Raw genomic sequence first — 9,928 nt, forward strand, 5'->3', positions numbered from 1 at the left:
TTGCAAAATCTCATTTCACAGAGGAGAGAGAAGTCGAAAAAAGTGAAGCGTGAAAAATCATACTTTTTAAAGCACCACGACAACAAATAATAATATTTTTTGAGGAAATATAAATCATCATTTTACTTTCTTTTTTTTAAGAAAAAGATAAAAGAGACGAAATTTGTTGTGTGAAATAGGTAGATTAATTTTACATGGAAGAAATAAAAGATTGCCCCATTCAGATTTCCGGGTGGAAGGGTAAAGCACCCAGCGCTCATAAACCAGGTCACGCAACCGCTTGGTAGTTTATCCGTGATCATCCCTCCGGAACGGCCCCGTGACTTGAAAGCTATCATTGCCCGTGCCCCGTAACAAAATTAATGCCGCAGGATAAATAAGTTAATGATTCTCAGTATTTATAAAATGACAATTTAACCATGACATGAGTTGGACTGAGGATAACACAGAAGCCTAAATATCAAAACTTCCAATCTGGGACAGACTGAAGAGGGCAGTATATATGGCTTATTACTGTGTTGATTGTTCCTCTAACAATCAGGAGGGAAAAAGACCGCATACAGTTGCATCAACAACATAAACCTGACGTTCTCATTCTTCATCACTGTTTGAGTTATATGCCCTTTGACCATGTTTATCGCCAGTGCCATTTGCAGTTCCATGCTTATTTTTTGTGTCTTGATCATCTTCATCTTCACTATACTCACTCTCATAGTCATCATCGTATTCTCCATCCTGGTCCTCCTCATCCTCCTCAACCCCATCCTCCACCGCAGGCCCTTCATCCGCCACAGCCAAACCCCTGGTGCCAGCCCGAGTTCGTTTCAAAATTTTGAGCTTTATATTTGTCCTTCTGTCACATCCTAACCAAGAGTCGCACAAACAATAGCAAGTTAAACCATAGTTACCCTCTGATGGGGCCTGGAACTTGCCCATTACCAATCTAGACCCTCCCTTCACCTTCTCAATAGCTTCTGAAACCGCCCTACTAGTCTCCTTCACATTTGCTCCCGAACCCTCCATTGATTCCTCGATTGCCTTGGATGCACCAGTAATGGCTGCAACTTCATCCATAAAACTGACCCTCTGAGAAAACCACACATTATTTGAAACAGAATCTGCAAGCAAAAACCAGAAGTTTTCCTCCTTGTGGAATGGGTAGTAAGGGGCATGCGGGAGAGCACCAATCAGACCATTACCCCGTTTAATATTTACCCATGCATGGATTGTAACAATGTCACCCTCTTGTATACCCTCTTCACCTTCAGTCTCACAAGTTGCCTCAATAGTTAAGTAAGGCATCATGCCCAACACCACCTCAATGTCCTGCACTTCAGCAGAAGCTAACCCAGCTGACTGAATAAGCAGGTCAGCTCGCTCCTGTGAGTTCATGTCCCGAAGTTCCTGAAATGTTCTCACCTTCTGCAGGTCAGGAAGGAAAATGTTTAGGACAAGATAACTGGAACAAATGGGAAATTCAAAATGTTCAATAGTCACTCTTCAACAACATTTCTACTCTTTCATCCAGTAGAATGGGAAATTTAGTGTAGTTGCGTGCCATTTTTCCAGAGCAAAAGACAGTTCTATTACTCCCTCTTTTTTTTTTAAGTCCCCTCTTTCCTTCTTTTTTTGCGTTTGTTTTTCTGGTGGTGGGAGGCATATTCCTGTAATTTTATGAGATTGATCACTCTACTCAACAATTAAAACCCTATCCAATACTTGATAAGGGCTAGCCAAACCCATGCAAATAATTTTCATTTCCACTCAGGAAAATTTTCAGAATTTGGACGTCATTGAGCGCAACTAATGATAATTGGGAACTGCATTAGGCTGAAAAGGCATGCAGATTATTTTGACTTACCTTGCGGGCTACCTTCTTAATAACAGTCTCACTTATATGTGGCAACTGCAGAAAGGGTGCCATGCCTTCAGGGAATCCACCAGTAGCCTTTCTCGCACTGAGGGGAACAGCCTACATAAGAGATCATAAGGCAGGAAGAACTATTTATTTCAATGGCTTTTTAAATATACAAAGGAGAAGGAAAATAATAATTGGGGATTGGGGATATCTATATTGAAATGATACATCAAACAGGGAAAACAATTAAAAGCTTACACAAGAACAAGAATGAGCACAATTTTATCCCCTATATCAGAAGTTTAAACCACAAAGACATCCACAGCCAAGGACATATCAATACGTACAAACTCTTCTCAAGAAAAACCAGAATGCTTTTCACTGCCATCTCTTTTAAAGAGAAGCCATCACGCCCATAGGCATCAGCATAAGTGAGTCCAAAGTTGAGTTCAGTAATCCAAGATCCATGATAATAGATAACAGAGAAGTTGAATTCACACATTCTGAAGGGAACAACATTATATCCATCTGACAAATGCGACAGACGAACATTCTCACCAGGAACTCAAGAAATTATATTGCCAATAGGGAATCATGAAACATGACCATGTGAACAGGTTGTTTAGAAGAGGTCATCAGTTTGTCAGCATGCACACATAAGCATGGAATAGAGATTGAAAGGTCACATCCACAGAACAATAGGATTTAAGCCTGAGAATAACCCACACAATGAGCCACAGTGAGACTAATCAGTGCCAGGCTAGCAGAAAAATCCTGGCACCATAGTAATTATCATTAGCTTGAACTTAGATTTATCACCTGAATAATACTTTGAGAAAGCTCAACAACACCAATTGCAGGCCTCAGCCATCCATGCCCCTGAGCATTGCGTGGTATAACTGCCATCTTTTACAGAAAGTAGAACATTGATTAATGTAGTGTTAAATGGAAAGATCACAGGTTCACAAGTATGAATAAAATAACAGCAAGATGTCATTATCACATTCTTCATATGAGAATGGCGGCAGGCAATCAAAACTTTCTGATGTCTAACACATGTTACACAACTTACACATACGATATGAATTACTCCACCTTTTATTAGAGGTGTTATATTGTAAATATCTAAGATTCTCTTGTCTTAGTTCTCTAAAATCTTTACATTTGCAATTTAGCATCAATCTATCGCAATCAGCATGATGCAAACAAGACAACAAAAATTTGCTCCAAGTTAACTCAAGTATGCTAATGTTAAAACCAAGCATCCAGGAAATCCACTGGGATCAGTTCAGTTATTAATTACGATTGGCTCATGTAAAATCGAACATTTTTGCATGACTGCATATTTTTCCTGAAGTTGCACACAGGAAACATATCCACAGTCCATATCTAGTCTATAAGAAAAGCTGGATTTTCATATGCTTTATGGTCCGCAAGACGGGTTCTATTATATTTTCCATTTTAAACAATGCATAAGTGCACGTTTGACATGTGCCCTGGACTTAACAAAGATATTAAAGAAAGCACCATTGGACACCGGGCACAAATGTTATGCAGAAGATCTTGATTCGCCATGTAACAAGTAAGGATTTAATGTTTCCACAGTTCTTTAGTCACGGAACCAGTGGATAATGATTAACGAGGAAAGCTCAGATTCAAAGTGAAAAGCAAGGTAAATAAAGCAAGAGAGCTCTAGGTCTTCTCAAAGATTAAAATTAGTTAGCCAAGTCACCTTCATTAACTCTTCAAGAAGACGAGGTGCCATTTCTAAAATTCGCCTGAAATCACCTTGCAAAGATGGAGACAACATTGCAAATTCACGAGTCAACTGAGCTTGAATCAACAGCTCAGTCTGCGAAAAAGAAAATGGCATAGTTGTGAGTACATAACGAATTAGAATAGGATGCTTTAACTGGATGGCTTCCATATAAGGTAATACCTTAACCAGTGCAGGATGCTGCTTCCAAAACTTAGCCTGCTCCTGCTTAATGTTCTTTAGGTCGAGATTCAACTCACTTCTTACCAACATAAAAAGCTTCTGAAGCGGTTCATCATCAGTCCTACGAACTGGAATTTCCATATATTCAGCTGCCTTTATGAAGACATCCATGACTTTGCTGTATGATATAGAAGCCACAAGAATTTAAAATTAGTTTTCGGATATTAGATCCACGTTGATATCAAATGATTTTTTTATTTTTTATTTTTTTTTTGGGTGGGTGTGGGGAGTGGTATCTGATTTATTGCACTATACAGCAAGGCACCCCTAATAAAGCCATTTTGACCAGTAATCTATAAGATCTATAAAATAATAAGATGATTGATTATTTACCTCGTTCTAATTCCAACAAGAAAATATTTAAATCCCAAGAATGTTGACATCACTTGCATTCTTAAGACTAAATTAAATGTGTCTAGGATAAAGAGGGTGCGAAATCCCATTTGGAGATGCATAAACCCAATTTCCCTAAATATCACATGGTAAATTTCCTCATTGAACTTCAAATTGAAACAAGATCATGTTAAACATACGCCAATATTCTATGCTTTTAAATCACGATATTCTTAGGATAACTGAAAGTGTCTTGGTCCTTTACATGTCCTCAATGAATCACCAAGGGAAGGGCGGAAAGATTATTAAAAAAGAAAAAAAAATCAGCTAGAACAAAGATAAACCATCAATCTACCTTGGAGCCAAAGAAGGCTTCATAAGATAATAGTAAGTGGACAGTGTCTGATGCATTACATAGTTTCCGGTATATTTTGATGATCTAGAGAGGTATATAACAGCAATAACCAAAGGCAAGAGAATGCAAACACCAACAATCCAAAGTAGCAGTATTCCACCAGATGCCCCATCAATATTTAGCAGGAACTGAGGGAGAGCTATACCCATTTGAAATCCCTGCAACAAAATTATCATCCATATTTCCAGAGCAAGGTTACAAGATAATTCTATTCCACCAAGGAAACAAACAAGGGAAACCACCAAGCATTTCACCTCTGACATCTGGTTTCATTACCTGTCTGCCATCAGGATGGCCATATTTTTCATAATTTTCACGTGCTATAGGATCCGTCAAAGCTTGATAAGCCTTGGCGATGTACTCTACAAAGTACTTGTGGGCCTCTGAAGTAAAAGGAGTGCAATACAAAACTCAGCGGTAATAATAACAAAAAGTACATTATCTTGCAAACATTAAAGCCAGAAACATGTATTAAACAACTGAAACACCTTCAACCTGGATCTGGGTTTTTATCAGGGTGATACTGAATAGAAAGCCTCCTATACTTTTTCTTTATTTCTGACTCCGCGGCTCCAGGCTCTAATTCAAGAATACTAAATGGATCAAAAACTTGAATCTGCCAAAAAAACCCATAAAAGAGGGGAGAAATCTCAGGGTGTGCAACGTTTGAACACTCACTCAATAGTAACAATATTGTGAATAAAAAATAATAGACCATGATATTATATCACGCAACAGACCAGAATGTGGCCTACTTCATCTCAAATGTTAATTGTTTACCTCTCCACTTATATTTTTTATGTAATAAACCAGAACAATCATGACCACCCAGAGAAGTAGTAATGTCAGGTTACTACATGTAGAGACATTTGAAATCTGCAAAATTGAAGGGTAAAGAAAGAAGAGTAAGATGGACCATTGTTAAGATTACTGTTGAAACCACAGGAAATTATGTAATCATAAAGTATAAACCCACCCGCTTAAATATTGATCTCCGGTATTTTCCTGATCGCGAGCACTCAGAACACTGACAGTGGATACTTTTTGATTTCTTAGTAGCAGCACGACATAACTTTGTAATTGTATAAGGCACAATGGGAAGGGCCATTATTGTCAATATGAATATTGGGAACAATGCACTGTTCTCCTCTGATGCTGCCATTTCGACCTTCTGAGTTCAACAACTCGTATACAGTTATTAGGCCTGCAACGAATACTCTTGTTAGAAGGTTGTGTTTTAAATCTGATTTTTATCATCCACTTGAAAGATCAAAAGCTTTAACATTTGGAGTGGGATAATGAAATAAAGAAATACGAGGATTGGAATCACCATGCGCCTGTACATGGTGGCAATAGGAATTGCAAGAACTTGAATTGTATCCCTTTTCTCGATGCAGGGGTAAGGGGTATATGTTTAATCCGTGTCCGGTGTCCCCCATGGGAATGGAAAACAGTTTCCATGCAAACATATAAAAAATATTGTAAAAGAGAATAGAAAATCATCAACTTTAAATCGAAATGTCACCACCAATTCCTTTTGCCATAAGGTTGAGAAAGTCAACCGTGGAATTTCATTCATTTGTGCCAGAAGAAAATGTTAGAATCAGAAGCAACGAAGGCCATGACCTCATTAAACTTCGAAAAAATTTCATGAAGATACACAAAGAACGACAAACACAACACAATCTGAACCACAATCACTTTTAGACCATAAAATTCAACAGAAAGAAGTTCAAATAAATCAATGAAACCCGAAAAGGAGATCCAGATTATGCCAAATCAGAACCCTCAAAACAAAGCAGTGAAGAGCGAAATTGCGAATAAGCCGGTACAAAGGAGATAAATAGATTTGTGCCAAGAATTCGGTGTCAGGAAATATCAGCATTCTATAGAGCTAAAGCTAATAGAACGCTTATGAATTAACAGTAAGGTTAGATGGAGGTGGTTGCATGCAGTTCAGAAAATAGAGAGGAATCTGAGGAAAAGGAAGCCATCACCTCACTCGTCTCGGAAGTCAGATCGCAGAAAACGAGTAGAGACTGCCGGGAACCGAAGCTTGCCTTCAGTTCTGCCAATTGATGGAGATATAAAAGCTCTTCGTCGTTCGTGGGTTAAATTATTTCCTTTTTTTTTTTTTAGGGTTTTCCTTTTTAATGAGAATAAAAAATTATATCTTTATTACCCTTCTTGTTCTTATTAATTAATTAATATAGTAGTGTTGTATAGATAAATAATTTCTTCAATTGTAAATAATTGCACAATAAACATTAAAAAGAATGGTAGTACACTGATGTTATTGTGACATCATATAAACTTTATTCATGTCAAATATAATAAAGTTAAATACTACTCCGGTCCTAATTATAAGAGCCAGTTGATTAATTTGAAAAGACTAAGAAAGTAAGTTGAGTTAGTTATTTATCCTAAATAGGTGTTATCTTTTCTAAAATATCCTTACTAATCAAATATATTAACTAGAACTATAATTATTAGAAGGATTATCTTAGAAAAAATTGAGTAAATATGAGAGACAAAGTAGATTGGGTTCTTATATTTAGAACCAAAATAAAAGTCAAATAAGGTTTTATATTAAGGACCAGAGGTAGTAGATTAAAATGCAATAATGTTCTTATATTTTAGGAAAAGTGTCAAATAAAACTTTAAACTTTTTTTTTAACCAAAAAATAAGACTTTAAAATTGAAGAATGACATAATGATGTGATAAATTTGTATACTTTAGAAAAAATAACACAAAAAAGTTTTGACTGCATAGTCAAACATATATTTCTTGATAAAATAATGCAAAATAATATACTCTATGTTATGAAATTAACTAACAATGAAAGTAAATTGGAGAAGAGAAGTAGACAAGAAAATGAGAGAATGATATTGTATTCCTTCACTTGCATCACAATACAATGGCATGCCTTATTTATAGGCATAGTCTTACACATAAGTTACATTTGTACTTAAATGATAGATAGTGGACAATAAACCACACGAATATGAGTGGGAGGAGTTACAAGATTAAAGGCATGGTGGAAAGGTAATGGAGTAGTGGAAGATTAATGCGTAGTGAAAGTAGTGGGAGTTGATGATGAAGTTGAGAGGAAGAGGAAGAAGAGGAGATGGACATCCACATGTTATAATATTTATAACACTCCCCCTTGGATATCCATTATATAAGATATGTGCATTATTAAAATACTTCAACTAGAAAAAACCCTGTGGGATAAAAACCTAGTTGAAGAAAAAGAGTACACATTCACTGATAGACTATTCGATGCTGCCTCATTAAAAACCTTGCTAGAAAACCCAGTGGAAAAAAAACCATAGGAAAAAGAGTACATCGTGTATTAACTCTCCCTCTTGATAACATCAATTGATATCCCTGAGTTTGTGACATCCGATATCATAAACAAACTTTTCAAATATTGTAATAGGAAGTGACTTGGTGAACAAATCTGCTAGATTTTTATTTGAACAAATTTGCTAGATATATATTTAATCATCTTTTGGATATTGTGAGATAAATACTCTATTTGGAATTACCATTATGTGAATCAGAAAAGAATCTAAAATTCTATTCCAATGTCTTTGGTGAATAACTATATCTTACCAATAAGTTAACAGCAAATGATATAGATTATCAAATTGTGAGACAATTTTGCCATGCCATCTGTTACAACCACAAGATGGTCTGTTATCAAATAATCATCAAAACGTGATGTGGCTTCTGGCCATCTAATCACAAAATCAAGAATATAATGGCTATTAGCCATTCATTTATATGTTTAATATTTTCTTTCTAAGATAACAATTAACTAATATCAGAGATGATATGATGAAAATAAACCTCATAGCAAATCAATGAGTATAAGGATAGTAGAATCATACAAATATAAGAAAAGTAAGAAATAAAAAAAATATGATAAATAAAATATTCGGCTACCAATAAATCAATACGGTTAATATGCAAAACCACCATTTCCTCTAAATAAATTGGAGAAATCTTACCAAACTGTTTAGATCAAACTATCTTCATTCAACGAACAAAACCTCAACGTGTATCAACTAGGAGCCATGAACTCTGATGGTAGAGTATCGTGCTAATAACGTGTTATGAAATTAACCAACAATAAAAGTAGATTGGAGAAGAGAAGTAGACAAGAAAATGAGAGAATGATATTGTATGCTTTCACTTGCTTTACTTGCATCACAATACAATGGCATGCTTTATTTATAGGCATAGTCTTACATAAGTTACATTTGTACTTAAATGATAAATAGTGGACAATAAACCACACGAATATGAGTGGGAGGAGTTACAAGATTAAAGGCATGGTGGAAAGGTAATGGAGTAGTGGAAGATTAATGCCTAGTGAAAGTAGTGGGAGTTGATGATGAATTTGAGAGGAAGAGGAAGAGGAATAAGAGAAGATGGACATCCACATGTTATAATATTTATAACACTCTATAAGTTAAGTTTTGACTGCAGATTATTTACCACTTTTATTTATCTATTAATTACATTTCATTTTGAAGAAGAATGTCACTATTTAATTCCTTCCTCATTTCTTCTCCATTTATTTTTTTTACTATTAGATTAACATCTAATGGTTAAGATTTAATATATTATAAAAATATTATTATAATATTAATTAAATAAAAAATATGTATAAGTAGTCAGAAATTAATATCCATGCATTACTTCTATATATTTTTATTAAAATATTTTATATTTTGTTATTTTTTATTTCGTGCCTTTTAATAATAACAATAATAATAATAATATCATAGTATTTATTTATATATAGGTTAAAGTTATTTATATATATTTTATTGTTTAATATCATAATAATATTTTTATAATGTAATATATTAAATCTCAACCATTGAATATTAATTCAATAGTAGAGCTAATAAATGGAGGAGAGTGGAGAGAAAGCTAAACGAAGACATCCTTTTCTGATTTTATTAACTATTTGCTATAATAATTTACTATCAATACTTATGTTTTTTGTAACATCAGTTATTTCCAACCTGTTAGTAACATTTTTAAACTCCAAATTTAATAATACTAACCATGGTAGAAAAGAATCTTAGTATAATATTTGAAAAGGCTACCATGGTTATAAAAAGAAATTTGATTCGTCAAAAATGTTAATCATGATAGAAAAGACTTGAACTAATTATTCAAAATGTCTATCGTGATTATAAGAGTTTTACTAAGCAGATTGTATGAAAACCGTAATTAATAATATTTCATAATAACTGGGCCTTGGGCTTTGCAAAGCCCAGCACGTCACAATTCATCTCTAAG

At 34.8% G+C, this 9,928-nt stretch overlaps 1 protein-coding gene across 1 annotated transcript; it reads right to left on the reverse strand.

Moving 5' to 3' along the window:
* Positions 1-351: 351 nt before the first annotated feature.
* Positions 352-6,685, reverse strand: LOC114742869 (dnaJ protein ERDJ2A). Its single transcript, XM_028931098.1, has 11 exons — positions 6,603-6,685; positions 5,582-5,809; positions 5,386-5,481; positions 5,101-5,221; positions 4,882-4,988; positions 4,546-4,763; positions 3,798-3,975; positions 3,591-3,710; positions 2,678-2,764; positions 1,862-1,972; positions 352-1,422 (listed from the first exon to the last, which is right to left on the reverse strand). The coding sequence occupies exons 2-11, from the start codon at positions 5,765-5,767 to the stop codon at positions 592-594; spliced, it is 2,055 nt and encodes a 684-aa protein (XP_028786931.1). The 5' UTR covers positions 5,768-5,809; positions 6,603-6,685; the 3' UTR covers positions 352-591.
* Between the last annotated feature and the right edge of the window lie 3,243 nt (positions 6,686-9,928).

Source organism: Neltuma alba, unplaced genomic scaffold, assembly GCF_004799145.2.
Source record: "Neltuma alba isolate B1F8T4 unplaced genomic scaffold, ASM479914v2 tig00003893_pilon, whole genome shotgun sequence".
Taxonomy (NCBI): Eukaryota; Viridiplantae; Streptophyta; class Magnoliopsida; order Fabales; family Fabaceae; genus Neltuma; species Neltuma alba.